General features: G+C 38.7%; 1 protein-coding gene across 5 annotated transcripts in view; it reads right to left on the bottom strand.

Annotated features, from left to right (window-relative positions):
* The window catches only part of ARHGAP6 (Rho GTPase activating protein 6), a 311,533-nt gene that overhangs the window by 29,432 nt on the left and 256,303 nt on the right, over positions 1-25,798 (bottom strand). For all 5 annotated transcript variants that reach the window (XM_053970054.1, XM_053970055.1, XM_053970058.1 and 2 more), the window contains exons 3-4: positions 10,640-10,711; positions 1,934-2,190 (exon numbers count right to left, since the gene is read on the bottom strand). In XM_053970054.1, coding sequence (XP_053826029.1) covers positions 1,934-2,190; positions 10,640-10,711 — 329 coding nt within the window. The remainder of the gene's footprint in view (positions 1-1,933; positions 2,191-10,639; positions 10,712-25,798) is intronic.

Raw genomic sequence — 25,798 nt, 5'->3', positions numbered from 1 at the left:
TGCACTCCAGGTGTTTGTGCAGTATTTTTGTGATAAATTGGTTGTATCAGTTGCATGTTGTTGTATTGGTTGCATGTACTAAAAAATTATTTTTTCTTTTTTTGTAAGCATTTGTCAGTTGAAAACAGTGCAATGGTGCTCAAGAGATAAAAGGTAAGTGCAGGCTTCCTTATCATCCCCTAAATAAGCTCACGGCAGAGGAGTAAGTGCACTGATAAAAAGAATTATTAACACAGGCAAGATATGGGACATGAGTTTATATTAATGTTAAATAATTGGAAATTCATTAAATTCATTAGTTAAATTCATACCCTAGAGAAAATGCCACCTCCCTCATGTCATACTGCCCACCTTAGTTTACTTCTCTGTAGGTGAAACATGTCCTACTGCATCCTCATGGCTATGGACTAAAGGCTCCAATTCTGCACTCTGAAAGCTGCAATGCCAGTATTGACAAAAAAATCCCCAACTATCCAAACAAACAAAACAAGCAAAACTCTCCCTCAGAACTTGGTCCTGATGGATCTCTGTGGATATACCAAAGGATCCATGTTCTTCTGCTTGCTCATTGGTCAAATACATGTCAGAAGTCTTATAATCAAATCTTTGTGAAAAGAACAGCAGATGAGTCACCTCTGGACACAAGAGTTATCTTTCTCTCCTGTGAAAAAAGGTTCTGAAGCCAATGAGTACACACAGTGAAGTTTTTGTCACTGGCTACCAAATTCTGAAAGAAGTTCATGGATTTCCTATTACACTTAGTCAAGTTACTTTGCATTTTTGTGTGGACACAAATGCCTGTTCATATGGTTTGCACAGACCAACAGATGTGCATTAATGAGTATACAAGACTGCAAACATCATGCTTTCAGTTTTGCAGACAGAATATAGATACTTCAAGCTTCAGCTGGCAACTAGACAAACAAAGAGCCCCGTGACCTGCCTTCTTCCTTCTCTTAATTTGCAATTTACTCTAGTTCTACCCCTCTTAAATCCTGGTTTGAAGAGCCCAACGGAGAATTTCTATGAAGCACGTTTTATCCTAAGGTGAGGTTCTTAAGAAAATACTTTCTTTTCCAGAGTCTGTTCTTGTGTCTTAATTCTTGCTCAGATTTCTTAAAAGAGGTTTTAGTCAAAGTATTTTATGATGCCATTTTTTAAACTCCACTGCAAATGAAATCAAAAAGCAGGAAAGTCTAGAACCTCTATTCCATGGTAACAAAAGAAAAAAAATTACTAACTGTAGAACTGGAAAGTTCAGAGCATAAAATTTACTTACAAGGAACAGATTTATGCTAAAAAATGATCAATTTTACATGTAGATTAATATTCAACCCAAATCCACCATTCTGTGTTTTGCTGTCAAAGGCATCTTCCTAGCCTACATGCAGAAAGATCCTTTGAAGACCCTGGTACAAATCTAGACTGACAACTCCTTACTTACCACGGAGGATATGATATGGGTTAGACCATGAGGATTTTTGTTAATATAAGGATAGGGATTAATAGTCAGACTTATTATCAAGTTAGAGCTAGATTAAGATAAGTATACCTATAAATATCAAACACATAGGTTTAGACTTTAAAACTGCTGAAAAAATTAGGTTGAAGACAGATGGAATTTGTTAAATCTAAAAGACTTAGAAGAAGGTAGATAAAGGGAGCAAACAGGAAGACTTCTAGATAATGTCTCTGACTCTTTGTGATCTGTTACAGACTCACAGATCTCTATGACCTTCTCCCACCAGTATCAGCAAAAGAAGATCTCCACTAAAGGTAAGAGTTTTCTGATGATGATGATGATGCTGACTTCCACCTGAAAAAACCACACTATTTGAACAAAAAATATTCCACAGTCCACACACACAACAGGGTTTTCCTGGTCCAGCTAGACCCTCTGGACCTACAATCACACAGTGATGTGTCTACTTACACGCCTCCTGGCCCGTGGCGCTGGCTCAGGTGTGTTAGGAGAAGTGGATTCATTTGGTGTTTCTGAGGTTGAGCTGAGAGATGAGTTACTGCTGGAAAGTTCTTTGTTCTGTCTTTTAGTTCCAAATGGCAAGAGAAAGGCCACAAAATCTGAAACATCTTTTTGCTCTTCTCTCTGAGAGTCTTGCTTGAGCTTGTAGGCCCGGTCATTAGCAATCACTTGAGACAAAGGCATTCCAAAAGCCTGGGGAATAAATTCTGCAACAACAACAAACCCCTAATAGTTACCAAACATCTGGTATTTATTTAGTACAAAAGAATTAACTCTTTGTTTGTTAAGAAAAGCAGTCTGAAGTCCCTTTAAAAAGATATAGTAATTCCAGTGAAGTATTGGACTCTGTAATAATGACAACAGTGCCAGGTTGTCATAGCCCATGGTATCTGAATCATATTTCTAGTCATATAATGCAAGATACACTGCACAGAATCACTTGAGATCAAATCTAATTAAGATGTTAACTTCCACCAAAAGTAACTGGAGTTGAGCACTTCTGGTTACGTGTAGATGGTGCACAGGGGCATCAGAAACTCTGGTAACCATCCTGAGACTGTGAGCCTCGTTGGACTCGTGAGACTCGTTTCATGTTTCAGATCCCTTCACCAGCCTCCTTTCTCATGAATGCTGTAGGGCACCAGAGTCAAGGGGTCCTGGCATGTGCACGGGTTTCACTACAGTTCAGAGTATGAATCTACCTGTGCAGAAAGCTTCGAAGTACATTCACCACTCAGACCAAGCCTTCAAGGATATAGTTTTAAATTTACATAAGAATGATACTGTTTTAAATACTGCTAAGATCAAACCTGTTTAATAGTGGTATATCAGTATGAAGTTCCTTTGTAACAGTAAAAAAGCATGGACACATGGAAATACAGGAGAACATATTTGTCTTAATTAAGAAAAAGAACATAATCCTATTTCGTATCAATATAACTGTAATGTACAAAACCAGCATATATCTCAGATCTCAAAGTAAAATGCTTAAATATTTTACAAAATAGAAAAATGTTTTACAATGAATCAGTCAGCAACAATGAAATTCTCATCAACAATTTTCAAATCAGATTATGATATTGGAATAATTTTCAAATGAGATTAGCAGAAGCAAAACCACTGAGACAGATTTCCAACTAGAACTGGTTTGTGCTCAAAAGAAATGAAAAAAAAATAGCTATTGATGCTATTCACCCTGGTGAAAATAAGTGCAACTTCTACTAGGTTCTAGCTTCAGACCTGCTCAGATCAGGCATAAATAAAGCACCAGAGATTAAAACCAAATTTCTTTAACCATCAAAAAAGGAATTACTAAGAAAAAAAGAAGCATATAGAAAAAATCTTATACACTATACTTCTCTTTTGGCACAATCGTGTAAATAATTAAATACCAAAATTCCTCCTCGGATTTTAAGTCTGACTAGGTCTTTGATGACACTTGCAAATTGTATCTGGATTTGTATTAAAGTAAGGCATTGAAAAGAAGAGGATATTTTAAGAATCTTGAATGAGGACACTACTAGTCTATCACACTAAAGAAACAACAGCCCATTGTTCTGATGTGGTAGAAACATTCCTGCTCTTTAGAAGCATGAAATGTTAAGACATGAGTTAACTTTGGTGGCCAAATAAAACTAAATCAGGAAGCAGAGCCTCATATATCAAGCAACTCTGGAGGTGACCTATGAGTAGAATGACACCTAAAACCATCTGCATTTAATTTAGGACAAGAAAGAATATCCTCACACCAATTCAACAGTGCAGGAATTGCCAGTTCCAGGAGTTCAGTCAGACCATTCCCTCCTGTACTCAACAGAGTGCGTCCACAAAATTATAACAGCATTAATATTAATTTTTCTGACTGTTCTGAGTTATCTTCCTTATGAACATTTAAGATGACAAATTTGAAACGCATATATGCAACACGTGTCCCCTTCTGGCTGTCTAACCGAGTACTTTCTTATACTCCCAGTTTTATTTGTCCTTCTACAATATTTCCTGAGAAAAACCAACACAACCAAGTATATTTCTCTGGTTTGGCTCAGAGCTGCTTGTGATTCAAACTGGGAGAGGACAGCAGTATTTAGCTCATGTGATGCCCAACAGCAGGCTGGTGCCATTGATCCTACATCAACTGGGGCAAGACCAGCAGGAGACGAGCTTTCAGCACTGCTTCATTAAACAAGTTCCATTAAAATCACTCTCTCCCTGACTTCAGTATGTGAAGGCTGGCATTTTGAGGTAGGTGTTGCCCCTCCTTGGAAACTCTCAGGTGTGGGATTCCAGGTTTTTAATTGCTCTTATTCAGTGTGGCCCAGAGAAAGGACAATGAGCCTCTACTCCAGGCTGCCCTGATATAGACCTTCTCAGAGGACATGAACTACTTCCTCGATTTCTCAGTGTCTGGCAGAGATGTGGAACTGGATGAAAACCAACTGGCTGAATTTCAGACTAAATACAGATGGTAGTGGTGCTGGCTGGCAGTGGTAATTACATTAAAGAGTTGGCAAACCCAGTAAAGTTTTGCTCATTTGTTGAAATTAATAGAATCAGTTGTCCCCTCTGCAGACTGCCTGCAGCCTCAAGCTCCCACCAAAATGTGTGTGTGCTTTCACAATGGGCTGTGGTGGCAGGGAGCATGTTCTGCCCACCACTCTTCAGAAGCATTCAATCCCAACAACTTCCTTGTTGGACAGGTAATTAGAGTGAATGTTAGCCCTTCTGACATTTCAGATTCATTAAAAAAGAAAAGCTGTACTCATGTGAATTAATTAGCAACCTATGGATGGGAGAGAAAGGGAACTAACTCAAGTTACAAGATGTGTAGGTCTGAGGCTCTGGTCTCACAAGAAAGGTAAAAGGACCAACTGCCTTTTTACAGCTCTAGGGTGGGGATCCCCTCTGTCAGAGAGGTTTCATTTGCATGAAGAAATGGACCTTAAAGCACTGGCTCAAACCTTGGTCTGTTGTATACATACTGAGTGCCAAAGCTACTAAGTTAGTTATTCTCTGTCAACTCTACAAAAAATTGATCACTTATTCAGTGAGGAGACTGGGCAGCTTAAAAAGACATTTTGCAAAAAGCATCATGCAAAAATGTGAAACAACCTGGCAGATTGGGCAATCTGCTTGGAAATAGACTTGTATCCTTAGCCAGCACCACTTCTAATACACTCCAGTTTTCAGTGTTTACTGGCAAAAAAGAAAATTTACTATTTTGGAGAAGTGCATAATTTCTCTTACCAGAAAGTCAATCTTCCAGCTGAGGCAAGTTTCTTAACAAAAAATTGATTGAAACTGATATGATCCTAAGAAATCTTTCTTTGGTGGTAAATCATCATTTTCTAATAAAAAGCAGCATGTCACAGAAAAATTCCTAGCCAGATCAAATAAGAGTTTCAGGCACCCCAAATCCTCCTTTTTGCTAATCAAATGATAATATTCAGGATGTTGACCCACATGGTTATAGCTTACCTGACCTCATGTCACCCTGTCCACATATAGTTTAAAAGACTTCTCTGAAGTTTCAGCTGGTGAAAACTGCTTTCCATCCCACAGAACATAACAGTCTATTAGGAGCCAGTGAGGTCTATATTCTAGATTCTAATGAGGCTTTCAGTACTAACAAAGTGAAAAGTAACTATGGTTAGGGTCCTTAGAATTTGGAGGGTTTTTTTAAGTACATCATAAATGCTGGGTTGCTAAAATCCTGTGACCAAGATTTACGAAGGTGCTTGTACCATATCTATTTAAATGACAGGAATAGAGATCAGAGAATAATAAGCTTTTAAAGGGATATTTAAATGGGGTCTTTAAGTCAATCTCCCCAGCTAGCCAGACAGGGTAACTCTGTTTTGCTAACTGAAATCAATTATTTCACATCTGTAGAGCCAAGTATTTACATCCCACACAGAAACATCAGCAAAAGGGATGATTCTGAGTTACTCAAGCAATCACATAATAAGCGATTATCATTTCTGAGCAGGTCTCTTTGTGAACCTGTAGGGTTTTCTGGAACCAAGGCAAAACAAACTTGGTTTACTGATAAAATCTTCTAGGGCAAGTAATTTCTGGGAGGCATCTCTTTCAGGAATGCCTGTGTGTACTTTAAAAGTAGGCCTGCTTACACTGACACCCATATCACTGGCAAGGGATGGCAAAAGACTCTGCTTCTGCAGCCATAAAAATTAGCACTGAATTCATAAGGGAACAATATCCAGTGCCAGCATGCACAGCATCCTGAGAATGTCTTATTCCAAGCAGCACGGACATGTTACTGCTCCTTCAGCCTGAGTACTGTTTGTCAGCAGCCAAAGCCAATGTTTGGAGACATTTGTAGACAGCAGGATTGAGGGTCATGATGGCCATCAATAACAAGGAGGCTGGGTAAAGCAAAACCACTTGAATGATGGAAGCTGAAAATATTGCTTAAATGTCTGGGTGGAGTGCTGTTCTCCTGTTTAGTCTGTTTACATCCAGCAAGTTTTGCTATATCCTGCTTTCAGGAATTACTCAGAGATGTAATAACAATTGAAAAAACACTTCTTTTACAATTTATCCACTTTTAATGAGATGTTGACAGATATAAAAAAGGACAAAGATATATGAAATTCATTTAAAGTGCATTAAATTCTAGTGTAGTGTCTTTCTTGGCCTTCAGAAGTCTGACAAGTTGCTGAAACTCTCACTTAACAGACAGGCTGACTGATCCATCTAAACAAAACGTGAAGCTTAGACAGTAAAAATTCCATTGATTGGACTGAGTCCTAAAGTACAAGTTATTAAATCTCCAAACAGTCCTAGAAAAAATGAGTACCGTTCCTTTAGGTTATGCCTTTTAAGCATAGATACCTGGTGGGTGGATGGGGAAGGATGATGTTGGGCACCTCTCCAGAGGGAGTAACCCCAGAAACCGACACCATGGGGCAGTTCAGTGCACGTCGGTGCTAGAGGAGAGGGTTTGTGAGGCAAGAGCTGCAGTGAGGCCTCCACTGTGCACCCCTGGTGACCAGCATGGTGGCCCTTCCTTTCTACCTCTGTGACCTCCTGTGCCAGGCACATCCCTGCTATCTTTGATTGCAACCCACACACATGATCACATGGTGCTGCATGATTGTCAGGATTAGCCTTCAGGAGTCTGTCTTTACAAAAGGAGATTTTCAGGTGGCCCATACTCTGGGCAGGACCAACAACATGGTCCCCTCAGCCGTCACTTGGCCAGGTATGTGGCGGCTCCCAGGCTGGGATAGAGAAAACACAAAATGTTTGGAATTAATTACTCTCCCAACTGCAACTGTGTTTACAAAAGTGATGCTGAAGGGATGGAAACAAAGTCTGCATTAAGGCAGCTGCAGCTCCTCCATATGAAGTATCTGGTAATCAGCTTCCCTGCTTCCTCTCCGATGTCCTGTGGCCTGGTTTTGTTTTCCCCTCACAACATTGCAGCTGGACTAGTTACTAAAAAAAACCACCACAATCCCCCCAGAATAAAGAGAAGGAAGGCATTCCTTTCAGGCATGAGGACTAGGGACCTGCCTGCGTGGGTGTGTGCTCCCAGCCTTTTGTGTAGCACACCCATGCTCACAGTGAGGAGTGTTTGTCTTGGACCAGCTGCCCAGAAATGGAAGATACCCTCTCTATAGAACAAGCTTGCTGTGAAAGGCATGTCAAGGGAGGTTAACTCTGACTTCAGGTGACTTGGAGGCCACTGTTCAGGGAAGGTGGTGGGGCTCAATTCTGGTGTGAGCACAGCAGGCTCATCCTTATGGAGACCAGCAGCACAAGGCCTCACATTGCTCTTTCCAGAGCTAACTCTCAGCTGAAAGCTGGGCAATACTCTCCCCCTAACTCCTGAGGCTGGAGGAGATGCTGGTGCTGCTGCTTCCCACAGGAAAACAGCCACCTTTCAACCACTGTGCCAGGCTGATGGCCCCCCTGGCACAAACCAGCAATCCTGGTTGTTCATTCCCTCTGTTGTCATACATTAAGAGTCTGCCCAGCAAGTACCTGAGTGGCAGATGATCTTTAGTAACTCAGAAGGGCACATAAAAGTACACCAGAACCAACCATGGCCAACATTTGCTGTTGGCAATTAGTAAGAGCAGATATGCCTTTCTTTTCACTCTGCTAACACAACATGTTGAGAATGTGACTCCTTCCGATTTCCTAGACCCTTACTGACCAACCCAAGTTTTTCCTAAAGGAAAGAGAGAAATACAGATTCTACTGTTTGAAAAGTGCGGTATACTGTTTGAAAAGTGGGGTATTTTCCTCTCAGAGAGTGCTCCTATAATATTTTATAAATGCAGAGTGCATGTAAAACATCTCTATAACAGAATAAGACAGCGAGAGATGGGAGAAAAAGGATAAAAGCAGATGGGTGTATGTTTGAAACATCTGAATTTCAAATAATAATAAGAAAAAAGGAATTAAAATTAGGAGAATCAGCATAGTGATTTCTAAAAATGCTTGGTATAAGTAACCAGATAGTATGAGCAAGGCTGAAAACCAGGAAGTAGATAAATTTAAACAATGATGAATAAGTACAAAGTGCTGATCTTTACTGGCAACTAGTGAGCCCTAAAAGGCAAAGTACACTCAGAAAACCTTTCAGAATAAAAATGAAGTACATTCCCAAACCTACTAACTGAATAGAGTATAAATGCTACCATGCAAGGTAGACACAAAAGAAAATCCTGAACAGAACTGTAATAGTGGAAAATAATATTATCTTGAAGTGCTCAACTGGTGCAGCTGTGTAATTATTAGAAACAAAGGTCAGCTGAAATAAACCATGGCTGTAAGGAAATACAAAAGAATGCAAAGCAATATAAAAAAAAATGTTTGAAATATCTTTGGCAACAGAGAATTTAGTGGAATAAAGACCAACTCTGGGTTAAGGATTTGTATCCATCACCAAAAGGACACTCTCACTTCTCAAGCCACTGCACCAAACAGCATTGATGGAGCCCTGAAAGTGCAACTGCAAGGATCTGCCTAGTTTGGGTGACAAAGTAAAATTCTGGCTTTGGTGAATTATCAAAGCAGCTTATCATTGTTAAAACCTGCTGCAGTAATGAAAAAATATGAGAAAAAAGCACCAAAATGTATTTTAACTCTCAAACTTCTAAAGAGAAACTTTCAACAGAGACTACCAAAGTCACGGTACCCCTAAGGGAGGAAAAATGAAAGCTCTCAGTACACCAAAAATTTGTGAGACAAACCATTATCAAACACAGGATGTGGTTAGCCTTTTCTGATGCAGAAGAGCACCTCACAGGCCCTATGAAGGTCAATATCTGGCAAATGCACTGAAAAGCAGGGCAGGCTTTGCACAGAACTATGTTGCTTTCCACTCTTATCTGTACGAATATCTATGAAAAAAATGTAGCAATGTAATGACTAATTAATTACAATGTAACCAAATGTAATGCATTAATAAGACGGTGAAAAAAAATATTTTCCCCAAAGGTGGCTATAAAATCATTAAATCTCTTCCTTAATGACTCCTCCTATATGTGGCCTCAGTCATATATCAAGTAATTCTTGTAACAAATTAAATATTTGGTACTTGCAATGTAATAATACAGGAAGCCACTGGAAGTACTAAACCAATGTGTCAGGGCAGCACATTCAGTTTTAGGAAGATTAATACAAATATTTTCCATAACCAATTTTAAATCAAGAAAATAATAATAATGTATTTTAAGTCATCAAACAAATAAAAATTAGAAGAAAAATATTTTCTTCTTGACAACTATCTGAACTAACTTGGAAATGGGGATGTTAATTTTTACAGTGGAATTTCAAAGTTCCATTCTTCTGCTAAACTAGACTTAAAGTGAGGACATCAGAGTAACCAGGTCACTTCTTCTGTCACAGATTCCTGGATTTGCATGCATGTTTGTGAAACGGGGATACTGAAACTAAAATTCAATACTGAGTTTTACAATCATTTTTCCAGAACTTCTTTTCCAGAAGTGAATACAAAATTAGATGCACAATTACCTACATGCAATTTCACAGACACTTTCCAGTGTCCCAGTATTTAGACTTAGTTCAAATGGCTCTGAATTACAGGTCAACTTCAGGTCTTGGATTAGGGCCCAGCCCATAAAGCTGATTAGTGTCCAAACAAAAGAGTACAACCGTATCCGTAAATCCATGTCACGTGGAGTTTATTAAAATCCAACTGATCAGTAGCACTGAAGCATAAACAATGGCTATTTTCCTAAGGTTAAAGAAAGAAAAGCACACCAACTGACTTGCTTGGGCAGTGCTGGGTTTATGTGCTTTGTAAATTGAGAATAAAAATGCAGGTAAAGAACTGGACCATGTTATACAGACCACATTCTGCACTGGATGGTGAAAGTGGGGAGAAAGAAAATTGGAGAAAAGAGGCAGTCCTTTAAGTCTTCCCTTTTTTCTCAGGAAAAAAAAATGACAAAAACAAATCAAAACCGAAACCTTTCATTTGAAGAGGTTTGACTTATACTAAAGTCAAACAGAAAAGATAAAACATATATTTTAGGCTGCAAATAAATACCTAGACAGTATACCAGCTCAACAAGATTCTACTTCAAAAAGAATGTATCAGACTAAAGAAATCTCATATGCCAAACTAAGACCTGACCACCAAATATGTACTCATTTTACCTTTGTCTCTGTTCTTCTCCTTTCCTAAAGAGTCCAGTTTCTTTCTTAATGACTTCTTCCTCTTTTGTCCATCTGTAAGAGGCAAAAAAAAAGAACACAAAAAAAGGAAGTAAGTGAAGAGAAGTAACCCTGAACAAACTGCTGCACAAGCAGTAGGAACACAGAGTGAGATGGTCACAGCACTGGGGATCAGGGAGGGTGTGAGGCACATTTCACAAAGGCTGGGACTGTCCCAGTCTTCCAGCTCAAAGAAGTGTGGCTTTGCTCACCCAAACGCTGAAGCTGTATTGGGGAACACAAATGTATCCCCTGCATGCTGCTGGGTGCATTTATCTATGTGTGGTCACTGAAGAGTTAACAATGGAGGTTTTTGCTGGATGATCTTGATAGCAAAGCACCATAAACCTAACAGGTACTGGATAGCCTTCATCCATGGTCACAAGACTGTGATTCAGGTGTGGAAGTAAAGGTAGTATTTGGAAAGGGAGGATTACTAACAACCAGGATAAAGCTCTGCATACCAGCCATACCAGTTGGGTGATAGCTGACCACCTTCACATGACCCATCTGATCTGAACTCATGTTGGGAGCTGGCAGTTCAGTACAGCATGTCCAGATTGGTTCAGATGGATGAGAGCCTCCGAGAAATTTTTGTTCTGACAACCTATACATCGTCCAAGTTTTCACTTAGGTATTATGGACCAATGGTTTTAAGCAATATCAGAGGCAGGTTGGGTCTTGAAACAATTGTAACAAAAGGTTGGCTATCATTCTTTCATTCAGCAGCATCTTTTATAATGAAAAGCCAACAAAACAGAATTTTATTTATTAGGCCTCAACAAATACCAGGGATTAAGTAGTGGCCTGCTTTAACTTGTACCTTTGGAATTTTTTAAGTTCCAAAGCAATATAAAGGGTCTACCACAGGGACTGATATGCTAACATAGACGCTGCTCTAGATAAAATTTAATGAGCATGTACCTTTTCCCTTACTGGTTTTGTAATATGGCAAAAACTCAAAAATGAGCACACCATATCCATTTCACTTTTAGGGCAGGAGAATCACCAAGTAATGTGTCTCAACACATTTTTCTAGTTGTGTAAGCCAGTGTCTTAAAAGTCTTAAGTCTTTTATGGCAAGGCACATACCACAAAGGAGTGAAGTGCAATTGTTAATGAACTCTCATCTTTGCAATTAAGGGTCATGAGAGAACACAAGCTATTCCTCCATACATTTCCCTCAAATCTTTCTGAAAATCAGGTCCAGAACATTACCCAATAGACTGCTCAACAATTCTGACTTTTTTATAGCAAATTAATATCCTTTTATTTTAAAAATAACATTTCTTTTTACTTTTTGTAATGGTGGTTGAACTGACTCCACTTGCACTTTGCAGTTATTTCCAGAACACCACAGAATCACAGAATGGTTAGGGTTGGAAGGGACCTCTACTCCCTTCCTAGGAGATCATCTAGTCCAACCACACCCCCAGTGCAGGGTCACCTGGAACAGGTGACACAAGAAATTTGTCCAGGTGGGTTTGGAATGTCCCCAGAGAGGGAGACTCCACAACCTCCCTGGGCAACCTGTTCCAATGCTCTGACCTCCTCAATGTAAAGAAGTTATTTGTCATGTTAAGGTGAAAATTCTTGCGTTTTAATTTATGGCCATTGCTCTTTGTCCTGTTGCTGGGCACCACGACAGAGAGTCAGGCACATCCTCTTGGCACCCATCTTTGGGATATTTATATGGACTGATGAGATCTCCTCTCAGTCTTCTCAAGTCTAAACAGGCCCACATCCCTCAGTCTCTCCTCATAAGAGAGATGCTCCAGACCCCTCATCATCTTTGTAGGCATTTGCTAGACCCTCACCAGTAGCAGATTGTCTCTCTTGTGCTGAGGAGCCCACAACTGGACACAGCACTCTGGATGTGGGTCACTGAGGGTGAGAAGATGGGCAGGATCACCTCCCTTGATCTGCTGGCAAAGCTCTTCCTGATGCACCCCAGGATACCAGCAGCCCTCCTGGATGGAAGGGCTCCCAGCACCCACAACTTGGATATTCGGTTCCTGTCTCAAGGTACAATTGACAAGTGTTGGTTACGTTAACTCCCCTTTTCCCACACCAGTTTTGGTGGGAATTCATCTCTCTGAAATAAGGCTGGCTAGATGGATAAGGTATTCTGGGTGAGAGTTCAGCAGTATAACGGTGGTAATTCATTGCCTGATATGGTCTATGATCAGATTTTCTGTTTTCCTTAGCCACATGACAAGGCTATAATTCAAAGTCATATTCTGATTGATGAAAAGCCCAGACTTTTCACACCTTCTGACATTTCCTGTTGTTAAGATTGAGTTTTTAAGATAAATTCTTTCACCTCTTGGCAATGTGAACAGTTGATAGCCTGGTTACATACACCTGACTGTACAGGTTGTTTTTATAAGGTTCCCTGCTACCATTGTGTTCTGGCTTTATATCTATAAAATGATTTTCAAATAATTTTCCATGTTATAAATTCAAATTACTGCTTCACAGACTCTTTTTGATAGATGATTTATATTTCTTTAGAGTCACAGAGCTATATTCTCCAAATACCCATTTATTAATATTCTGACATCCCACTGAAGTCTACTGAGACATAAAAAAAATGAGAGAAAGAAACAAAATTTGATGTTAAATGCAGTTTTTTGCTATGATCATTTACATTTCGTTTACCCCATGGCAAGAGAAAAAGAGTTGCATATGAAAATAAGGCTGAGAAAAATCTCAGTAAAAGCTAAAGCTCAGAAGATGTGCCAAGGGGTCTGAGATCAGTTCAAGTTCTCATCCTCCCCAGCAAAAGACATGATAAATTACAGTCCATATGCTGTACATATAAATATGTTTTCAAATGACTGTTAATACGGGACACATCAGGCATGAACATTGCTGAAATATTCATAACGTGTTTAAAGACTTATGCAACTCCAGCAGTTTTGTATATTAAATTAACCCCATTCACAATAGTAACACTTAGCACTTATTAGCTGCAGTTTGGTTTCGAAAATATAATTAATGTCCAAAACACTATTGAGAAACAAGTAAAGCATCATAACAAAGTAGGCTTAATACCTACTGCATGGTTTTTAATTAATTAGCAAATACTTCTGCAAAATAGTATTATATCAGTCCAAAGTGCAACTGGGTATGGATGGATTGCTATTTTTAATTTCCACTTTGGAAAAGTCTAAACCACATAGTGATAAAAGCTGTTGGGCTGTTATCCAGCCTTTTGCGTCAATAAATTGTCAATTTATGTCTTTCTGCAGATCAACAATACACTGCTCCTTCAACAGGTTCCACTCAAGAACATTAGCAAGCCTAGAGAAGCACTCAAATGACAGTTGTCACAGTGAAGGAGGCTGTGTTTTTTTTTTCCTTTGCCACCCCATTCTGTTTTCCTGAAGGACACCTGTGCAGGCAGCTGTGCACATCAGTTTGTTTTTCAGAAATGGACTTGATCTGTACAGTTCTTACTAATTTATATGTTTGCTGCATTTTTCACTGCAATGCATACATCACTCCCTAGACCTCTATTTATTAAGACTAGCACAATGAATATTTAAAAGACCAAGACTCTAGAATCAAAACTCCTGACTGCACATTAAATTGCTATGTGACCTGTTTTTCCAAAGTGGTGAGCATTTCCAGGTTCACTTAATGCCAAAAAGACTTTTCTATTTGAAAAATTAGGTCATATCTTTAGGACTCTGTCAGTGAACCACACAGCCTACAGAATACAAGATTATTTGTACTGATCTATTGACTTTTGACAAGAATTGAACAATCTGACTTCTGAGATTATCAAAACTTAAATATTTCGGGTTAAAGTTGAAATTCACCTGCAGTGTCATCAATACCACCATTTTTTAAGCATTTATACTATTAAATCCCAGTTTTTCTACAGACCATTTGAGGGCTTAGATTTCTAAGTGAGACCATGGTTCTAGAAACTAGGTAATAAGAAGTCATTTTCACACTGAGGATATATAAACTTCAGCTTTAACAGTTAAAACATGAAAAGAAAGAAAGAGAACATTGAAATTTTTTAAAATGATTGTTCTGTTGCTTTGCACAAGACCTCCTACCAACCACCTACCTTCTATGACTGAAAGAGAGGGAGTGCAGGCTGAATCCTGTTACTATTTACTTCCAGTACTTTTTTATTCAATTTATATTTATGGAAACAAACAAGTCTGTTTGGTAGGTAGAAGTGTTGCTCAGCATAAGCTAAAGCATCACAAATTAGGTATAGGGAATTAGCTCAGAATTATACAGTTAGTGGCACACAAAGTGAATACTCGGGAAGTCTTGGCCAACAGTTTCAGATTATGTCACTTAATAGTCAATATCCTGTGAAACCCTTATCCAATATGCTTTTACTAATTAATAATTTACGCAGTAAAAAAGTACAACAGCGCCCAAGCTTTGTACATAATTTCTGGGACAATATTACAGTATTAGGCTTCAGATAATGAAAAAAATACCCTCTCAAATATGCTTGAAGTGAACCTGTAACAAAAAATAGGATTCTTCAGCACTTTCCTTATACATGGGCTGGTGGATTATCTATAAGAATGATATTCCTTTTATGTTACTTACATGCAAGGACACTTTTTATTACTCAAAAACATAATTCATAAATTCATACAAATCCTTTAAACTAATTTAACTCAGTGGCCTTTTGACATAAGAGATGATAAGCTGCTGACAGGATTAAAGAACAAAGAGAACTTCCCATTTATTGGCAAGTTCCTTTGCTTAGGAGAAATAAGTTTCTTCTCTGTTTAGGGAAGAATGTCAAGTTCCACAATTAAGCGTTATTTTAACGCAGTATAAGAAGAGGACCTATCTCAGTGATTATTATCAGACACATAGCTCAATTATCAAAACAGAAACAGATAAAAAGGTTGATATTGTGAAATTCTAAACTACTTCTTCATAGTAATTCTAATTCTATTCATGGCCACTTTTCTTAATAACCACTAGTAACTGGATCTAACAGCACTTAAAGGAAAAAAAAATAGAATATTTCTTCTAAGATTGCAATCAATTCTGTCTTGAAAATTACTACCAATGGCACCACAACGCACAAAGTTAGACCTCTCCTGAGCACTCATTGGTACACTTCACTCATCCAGAGTAACTAATTTCCCAAGTGCCAGGCTCCCACAGCCAGCCTGTGTGTCAAGTATCAAGCTGCAGTCTCTCTGGCCTGTGAGTAATTGAGAGTGTCAATCGGACAACACCGCTAAATTCTGTTGACAGAGCACAATAAAGGCAAGACTGCACTTCATTCACTGACAGTTGCACAGTGTTTGCGGTTGCAGCCGCTTCTTTGGGTCACTATACAAAGCAAATTTACTTCTGAATATGCACTTGGGGCTGCTCGGCTGAAGAAGAGGGTGCTGGTTTTACTTAGCCATTTCTGTGACTATAAATGTCCATCTTGAAATATTTATTTTTAAAAACTTGTTGAAATGCCCTGTCCCCATGCAGTAACTTCCAAAGGACTGCCAGCTTCAATATAGATGGAAGATAAAATTCAACCAGAGAAACAGGATTTTGGCACATAAAGCAATTTGAAAAGGGGAAGTTTGAGCCTTCATGTATTTCTTATCACACTCACACTTTGCCTCAGCCATACACACACAAGACCTCCATCAGTGATGCAGAATACTGTAGTTATTCAGAAGCCTTGGACTATTGTCCCATTTTTCGTTATGGTCTAATGTTCCACACTTTATTTCACTTTGACTTAAATCAGCATTTCTTTGTGCTTGTCAGCCGGCAGCTGATGGAAGAAAAGCCATAATCAGTCAAGAATATCCCACAGCTGCAGTCATGACCTTCCAGGTGGCATCTGGCTCATAGGTGCTCACCTCAGCCCACAGCACCAGGTTCAGGCTGCTCACCAAAGGCACCACACACACAACAGAAGCAGCTTTCCTCTGATGCTGCTTCCTTTGATGCAGCAAACAAGCTTCAGCATTTCCCTCTCTGAGAAGTTCCTGAAGACTGTGCTTATGACAGAAGAAACAGCATAAAAAGGGCAGAGCTGAAGTCAAAGCCAGTTTTTCAGGAGAAGGGACATCCCTCCTGTTGGGCTATGCACAGGGGGGCAGGGCTGGACAGGGGCACCACCTGACCCAAACCCTTCTCAGGGAACCATGAGAAACCAGGAGAGCTGTGGGGAAAGTCAGCTGCGCAGGAAACAACGTTCTTGGCAACACACAGTGCATACAGTACAACCACCTGAGAAAACCACAACCAGCAGACAAAAGTGTGCTTTTAATTCACCTCTTCCACATCCCAGCAGACTCTTTGGTAATCTGTGGTTAGTGCAGCTTCTTCAGACCTAGGCTTCAGTCCCTCTGGGCTAAGGCACTACCAATTGTTAAAATGAGACACAGACAAATTACGAAGTCCAGCTGTGCAGGTTTTAAGTGATTGAGTTGCTGAAAGTTTAAAAGCTGCACTATACACAATTTCTTTACTGTTGAACAGTAAGAATTTGGTGATACTGGTAGACAAATTAAATTATTTATCTAGAAAGTTTTCATAAGTTTCCATGGAACTCGTCTAGAAAGCAAAACTGATGGAAATCTCACCTACTTCAAAAGAAAGCTGCATCCCTACAGGAACTAAGGTTTTATTTATCAAATAACAGTTCACAATAACATCCTGTGGTTCTGATACAAATTTTTAAAAGAACCCAAACAACCAACCCTACATAACTTGCTTGCCAGGTATTAATAGATTTTTTATACACATCAGTTGATACTGAACAGCTATTCTGAAGGCAAAGGTGATATATCAATTTATACTAGCTGAGCATATTACCAGGAGACTGCCCTGTCTTTTAGGAAAACAAATCTGAAAAGTGTCATTCCAAACTAGACTCAAATCTAGAAAAATGCACTATTTCTATTGAAAGCTATTTGCAAGGCCTATTTCTATCAAAAATATAGACTATAACTGCAGTAAGATAGGTATTAACTCTCCTTCACATAAAACCCCAGAAACAAACAAAAACAAGCAAAAAAACAAAAAAAAAAAAAAAAACCACAAAAACAAAACAAAACAAAAAAAAAACCAAAAAAAAAAAACCACCAAAAAAAACCAACAACAACAACAAAAAACCAAACAAAAACCCAAGACCATCACACTACCCAGCTCCTGTGGCTAGAGGAATCATAAGAAAACATGACATTTCCACTGCATTTGTCTACATGTTCCCTGGTGCATTTAAGAACTTAAATAGTCTCCAAATACATATGTTGTAAAGAAATAACTACTTTTGCATTTTCAAATATGTTCTTCCATGATTCTCTGTCATGAACTGGTGGGCAAATGCAGGTGCAGGTGCAATGTATTCTAAGGATGAGAACCAAACCTAAGTTGATAGGGAATATGGGATTTGAGCTCTGGAGTGAGGTCAGGGCTCCTGAAGCCACAGCCAGAGGGAGGGGGATGTCTCCATGCAAGGAGAAGAGCTGGGAAGGAGCAGTTTCCCAGGCCTGCCCAGGCCACTGCACTCCTGCTGTGCAGGAAGCTGCAGGTCTTTCAGATGAACACAGCACAGCTGCACCAAAAGAAACACTTCAGCAAATACAAAGTGGATGCCTGCGTTGTTTGTGCAAGCTATATATAAATATCCTTAAAATAACAGAATTTTTAATAGTTGCAGAATTTTGCAAACCACCACAACAAAACCAAGAATAAAGTTTGCTATCTTTCCTTTTAGTTTGATTTTTTTTTTTTTTTTGTTTAAGGTATTCTTTAATCTTTTTGCATTTGGTCTCTTGACTAGAAGTAACTGTGTTGGAGAAGTCAGTTATTTTGTCATTACTGTAATGAAAACATAAATAGTTTTTTTGCCATTTAAATATTTTTAACTGATAATACATTTAAGATGGCTGCATCACACAAACTCTGAGGAACAAGATATTCAGTGAGTTTTAGAATCCAAACACTAAATTATAATTGTCTGGGAGCTGATTTGTTAAATTTTTAGCTGGACCCCCATAAAAAAAACTCACTTTGACACAAAAATAAACAGTTGCTCAAGTGCTTTTCTATACCAGAATGAGGAAAATGGCTGCTGCTGCTGCCATACATAGATGGGATGATGGAAGTAACTCAAAAAACCCATGCAAAGCTACCTGGCAGCCTTTAGAGGATTATGAAGGAAAGGTCAAATGCCCTTGTATGTGGCTGTTAGTAGAAAGCAGCAAAAAGCAGGCAAATTCCTGGAAAGGGAAAACAGATAGATACATGACGCCAGGTCTGACTTCCCTGTGCAAAAACACACTCAGATTTTCAACTCATACACAGCTCTGCTTGCTTCAGCACCTACATTAGCACAGGATTTCCCATGCCATAAAAAATCCCAAGTCATAGCAATGCAACAAAATAATATCAAAACCCCACCTCCCACCCCCCCCCCTCCACAAAACCCTTAAAACCATAGAGAGTGGTCCAGGTCTTTTGATGGAGCACATGCCTTGTGTCAATAATGGAAGTAAAAAATGTGTCTAGGCATAGGGAAATTAGAGGGAACCACTCCTTTGAGGCTTCAGGGTGTGTTTGCTACATTGACACTGATGACTGGATTCATGAAACAGTAATGTCAAGTAGCAGGTGCAAGACAAAATATAGACACTACTTTTTCACATTATAGCAGTATCCGCAGTGTGACAGGGCTTCCCTAATCTCCAAAGATAGGAAAGTTCCTGACTTAAATAGCCTGTGATACATCAGGGACCTTGCTGCTGCCCTTCTCTCTAAGTGGAAGACACTCAGAAACTGTGATGATGGGCAGAGGTTTGAAAGCTTTGAGAAAGACTGAACAACACCTGCTTCTTGAAGTGTTTTCATAACCCAGAAAAACTAAAACAGTTAAAAAAAAAAAAAGGTTAAAAATTATCTACAGTAATAAATGAAGACAACTACAGTCAATGAAAGTATTTTAGCTGTACTGAAAAAAATTCAAAATACCAAACGAAAACCGAACAGGAGCATTGATACTATAGTTTGAGATAGAAAAATACAAATACAAGCTCTAAAATTACTTTCAGTTCATTGGGGAAGCAGGATGGGGGTGGGGGAGAAATTGACTGCCTCTTGACTTCAACTACTTAAATAAAAAGTAATTTTATAATGTGGAGAGGAGAGAGTAGTTTGATGCTATTGCTAGTCAAAACTACTCGATTTGGTAAGGAGAGTTACCTTCAGTCTAAACACTACAGGGTGGGCCAGGGCCAGAACAGATCCAATCACCAGCTGGCCTTGGATTCATCGTTATCAATGAAGTCACTTGCGCACCTGAACTGGCAGATGAAGAAGCAACCAAGTTTCTTTACAGCTCAGATCTTTCCCCCCACGTTGCTCTCGGTGCGAGCATGAGTTGAACTTTTCAGTGGAAAAGGAAATCCCTCTAACTCTCTGGAATTTAGGAGATCAGCCAGTCACAGACACGGTTCAGGTCACCCAGGTCTCCACTGTCTTCTGAACATTGCCTAGTTGTTATGACTCCTTTGTCTAAGTATGTCCTCGGAGTCTCACCTTAAAGAAGCCACACAAGAAAATAAAATAGCTTTCATAACTTACTCCCTCTGGGACTAATTAAACTAGTCCACAGTAATCCTGCTCAGAGCTGTGATGAAGAAATGAAATGAGAAAGGAGCTCTCGGTGTGTGGAAGTGAAATCATGGTGCAGCAGGTTTCTTATTGGACAGTTTGGTGCTCAAATAACTGAGCTGTTATCCCTTTGAAAAATGAACAACGGATCTTACTCCTAGTAATGTCTCTTTGTAGTAATTACTGTCCTTTGTATCATCAATCGTAACAGAAACAGGTGTTGAAAATGTAAACCACACAGAAAAAAAAGACACAAGGAGCTCTGCAGAGAACACTTGGGTTGACTTCCTGCACAGAAATAGAGTCACATGGACATCTGTCTAATCTATTCTTAAAATCCTTCAGCAGGAGATTACATCTCCATTAAATCTCAAGGCAGCCTTTTCAGTGTAAAAGCCTAATACAAAGATATATATAGTACCACAGCTCTGATAAAATAAACCTATCTGGAGTCACTTTATCTTTCCTAATCAGTATCTAGAGACATTACACTTCTGGCACCAACCACAACTGCACTTAAATCATGTCTGTGGAAAAACTAGAGAAAATTTTTCTACCTAAGGCAAGAAAAAAATCATCAGGAATATTCCCTAATGCACTTCTGAAAGGAGCAACACACACAAGATAATAGAACTAAGTCTGATTTTCAACTTAAATTTTTGAAAAAGTATACTGGAAGAATACAGATTATACTGACGTTCCATGTCGGCAAAGCTCTGCCAAAGGCAAGCACAACATGGAAACTGGTAGGCTGCAATGTCAGTATTGTTAATAAAGGTTCAAAAGCTTTTTCCTTGGCATATATTTATTGGTATTTATTCTTTGGCTTTGAACCATAATAAAGTAGGAATTCACAAGTCACTATCAAGTTACTGGACATATACATTTGACTATTGGCAAAAACAGTATAGCCCAGATGGGCATTCAGAATCAAAGTGTAAGTACTACATGAAGTGTTAAAGACAGATTTGGCAGAACACATCCAAGAGTGTCTCTGTTACACGAGTGTTCTCTCAAAGGAAAAAACCCAAAATAATTTTGCAAAGCAGTTTTAGAGCCTTTCGATGTGTATTTTGCTTCCCAACACTGATTCTCTCTACCAGGTGTTTCAACTTTTGAATATGGCCAATGGTCATGATCAGTGTTTTAAATTGAAAGCTGAGATTTTCATGTCTGACACTAATACAGACAAAATACCAAATATATGTACTTCAAGTCAATAGTCATTTCAAGTGTACTCCTAAAGAAACTACATTAGATAGGATTTTTTTTTTTTTTTTTAGTCTCAGAAGTAATTTTTAAATTCTACAGGACATAACATCAAATATATGTGGTATACATAGCATCAAATATATCTTGCAGCAGCCTCTGGATCTGACGTTTCAAAACCAGTACTCTAAATGCACAACAGACAGCATCTAAATAAGCAACTGCCCTGGTAATGAAAAACCCTGGTCATGATTTCATCTTCTCTATTTTTTCATTATATTTGTATATGGAAACATGGATTGTAATATTTCCTTATTTACCTTAGGAATTTAAGCAAGATCTCTTTCCTTCACCGTGAAGGAAACTGAAAGACTCCTGCCTGTCAGCACTCCTGCCCAACGAGCTCCACAGCTAAGTATTCCTTCAATGTCCATCCCTGTCCTCATTCCTTTCCTCTGTCTCCACAAAATACACCTACACAACAGGTAGGTTCTCAGAAGTTACACAAATCTTTATTTTAAATGTGCTAAGTTATAAATTTATTTTGTCATATACATTATCAGTGCCACTGATTTTCCTGTGAAACCTACAGCATTTTCTACCTCTGTTCTCTGTTCATATAGCATAATGAAAATGCACGCTGCTTCTCAATCAAAGCTCCTAGCTATTTACAAAATACTATTTAGTAAAAAGACAAGGTTTTTCTGTTTGTAGTGATTTTTGTAATGAGCAAACCCTTTTCCTTTTAAACCTATTAGTCTGCCTCTAACTGACAGAATAGCTAAGTTGAATAAAGCTTTCCTGATGTAAACAGACATGTAAAACATGCTATGTGATACAAGAAAATCTCAGAAATCAATTTGCTGAGCACAGCATAGTCTTTTATTTAAAAAAACTGCCTCAAAACAGAAATTAAAAAAAGGAACATCTGTCCTTCTTAAGTTTTGAAGACAATAAATTATTTCCCCTGTTACAATGTTAGAAAAATTATATTCTTCAAGCTTGATATATTTCCATTTTGTTCTTTTCTCAACAGTGGCAAAAAAGTGAATTTGAAAGAAAAAATCCCAGCAAAAAAAATCCAGCAAATTTCCTTACTGGGAGAAAAAAAAAAATTAAAAAGTTTTTTTCTTGTTTTCTTATCTCTCTGCCTGGAAAAACTCCTGTCACCTTCACTTTGATAAATGCCTGTGTAGCATAGCTTAAGATTGTGTCTCACAACCTCTACCCTGCAACAGCTGGGACTTCTCCTAGCTTAAAACATGAATTCAATTTTATTTCCTATTTTTTTTCCCAGACTGAGAGATATTTGGTTTTGTTTTCTTAGGATGAAAAAAGGAATCCCTGGAAAGATAATTTTTCCAAGAAATATTTGAATTGGAGGGCACAGGTGGGAAGTTTCAGTCTGAAAACCAGCAAGTTAAATGTTTTTTATCTCTGACCAGTCTGTCTGATACAGCATAGCCAAGATTTACTAATGTAGCATAAAGGAGGAGAATTTATCTCAGCCTTACTTGTGTTAAATATACTCTTCATGAATTCTACTACATTGAAAGAAAATCCATGGACTCATAAGCCCATGCCAGAGACAGTATTTATATGAGAAGAATCAGCAGAGGTTGGCAGTAAGAGGGGTGGTAATAAGCCTCTTCACTCAGAAGATACACTGACGCCAGTTCAAAAGCAGCCAGTCCCTAAGCCTGTAACTCCATAATGTATATGCTACAGTTTACTTAGATGTTTTCCACTGCCACAACAGCTATAATGTATGCAACATGGTCAGTGATTAAAAACAATGAGCACTTTGGAGCCCTCACAAAAATGCAAGCCCAGATAAAAATCATAGTCACTCTCAGCGTTAAGGAAAATGAATAATGAAATATAATGGCGAGTAATGTAAGCAAAAAACAGATTGAAAGAAGCATGCCCTGCCAAAATAAACAAGAAGTGTAGAATTGTGTAACTCTTAGTTCCCATTTCTATTCAGAGCTTAACTGGAATGTATTGGAGGCAAAGTACACAAATGAATGGTAAAAATTCAGAAAGCCCAGCCATGTTTTCCTTCATTTCAAGGACAGGGTTGTCTCAGCTCTCACTCTGTAATCATACACTTATCCAGCCCTGCTTCTTCAAACTCACCTTTACTAAAACAAGTTGTACAGGAGACCAGTGCTCACTTCATGTGAGCAGATGCACGGTGTCACATGCCACAAAGCTTGCATGCAAAAACATACACCAGCACACGTTCAAGCAGCAGCAGCTTCCCTCAAAATTACTTTCCTTGAATGAGTGGGACTGCATTTAGGCTTCTAAACCTACCCTTACATCATATTCATTAGAACTACACAAATGACCCGAGAACCAGATTTGACAGTAAAGTTAAGAATTACTTTCTCTCTCCCAAGACATTCAAGATCATCCAGTCCAAGTCAACCCAGCACCAGCATAGCCACCACTAAACCACATATAACCCCAAATGCTCTTCTCATTTATTCTTGCTCTCCACAAATCCTCCTGCCCCACTGCAAAGCTGAGAAGACAACATCCTGTTAGGAACTGGAAAGAACACAAGAAGTCATTTTTTCTTCTTGAATAAAGAGAAGACCCGAATGTAATCCCTGAGCCTCAAATCCTATTAGGCCCCTTCACCAACAGGTTCCCATCATACCTTCAAAACCCAGGCAGATGCTCTAGGAGCTGAATTAGGGTTGAAGCCCTAATTCCCAATTTGCTCAACTCCTAGTCATTCCTATCCCTGCTTCCAAACACAGGGTCAGTGAAGTGGGACAGGACTGTTAAGAGAGTCATTATAAACATGAGATATTTAGGAAACTGATCCAATCAAACCTCATTCAACAACCTCTCAGCTCAAGAGATACCTGGAGCCAATGAAGAGAAGAAAATGAGCTCCTCTGCTGCTCTGATCCCATTTTTACTCTGCAGAAGCCATCTAACTTGAGTTAGCGTTTGCTTGTGAAGACCTTCTGCAAAAGGTTCATTTTTCTCTCTATTTGTGTGCAAGGACATACACAAAATCGTAATGTTGCCAAAAAGTAAGCACACCTTGTGAGTTGCATCACCATTTTTTTTCTCCTATTTTAAAGAGAAGATTGACTTCCCTGAAATGAGAAAAGACACACTATATTGTAAACATGAACTGCAAAGAAGCATCAGCAGAATGGTACTGTTGTGACATTCAGAATATTAGCAAATTAAAAACCTTTCACAGAGTAATTGCATTGGTAAAGAAACTGCGTAATGCTTTGCCTGGAAATTACATCCTCTTGCAACTTAACACATTAACCAACACAAGATAAATGATTCTTGGTTTAGTTTCTGGTGGCAAATGGAGGAAAACAAGGGAGTAAAAACGGAGTTGATTACAGAATTTGAAAGATAAAAGGCAGAAAAGCAAGACAACAAGAAACAAATGTGAAACATTTCATCATATATCACATATCATATTAGTACCTATTGATCAGCTTGAATTCATTCAAATTACTTACTTTAGTGCAATTGTAGCATATTTTAAATGACATGCTGGTTAAAGAAATTCCTGCAGGAGGTGATCCCTTCTCTGTTTACACAGGATATTTTACTTGGAGATGTTAGTAATGTTCTTCATTAACAGTAATAGCCACAATACAGTGAAGGAGAGGGATTACCTATGAGGTATCACAGTCTGTACAAGTGTGGGAATAGCCAGATGAGCCCTGGCAGAGGTAAACTGCACTAGCTGTGACAAAGGGACTTTCTGAGCATGGGAGGACTGAAGCATTATGAAGAAGCACCCAGTAACAGCATGTCTGTGGTTGTAAAGATAAGGTAGAGGAATTTATACTCTGGTTTAACCTCCATGCAAGCATGTTTGGCACAAACACTTGTTAGCCATGAACAAAGAAATTTTCCTTTTCACCATACCTATGCCAGTAAATGTAACTATTCAAATGCCTGCAGGAAGCAAATGCCCAGCAGGAACATGCATGTTCTAATGTAATTCTCCAGCAAGCTTTGAAAAGCAGCCAAAGAACCACAGAGAAGTCCAACTCTATACACAGCTTTCTAAATTTTCTAATACATAAATAGTTCCACTTGCCTCTACTCATGAATATTTTCATATGGCATTCTTTGAAGTAGAAGAGAGTTGTAGAGTACATTTCATTTTTCTGTATCTCTTCAGACCTACAGAGCTCCTCTAGCTCTCTCAGACAGTACTAGTTCTACATCTTGCAGTCTTAACAGTCTGTTTTTAACTTGAGTCTGGTT

The sequence above is a fragment of the Vidua macroura genome, chromosome 2 (genome assembly GCF_024509145.1).
Source record: "Vidua macroura isolate BioBank_ID:100142 chromosome 2, ASM2450914v1, whole genome shotgun sequence".
NCBI classification, from domain to species: domain Eukaryota; kingdom Metazoa; phylum Chordata; class Aves; order Passeriformes; family Viduidae; genus Vidua; species Vidua macroura.
The sequence above is the reverse complement of the archived record's forward strand: the minus strand, read 5'-3'. Positions and strand labels throughout refer to the sequence as shown.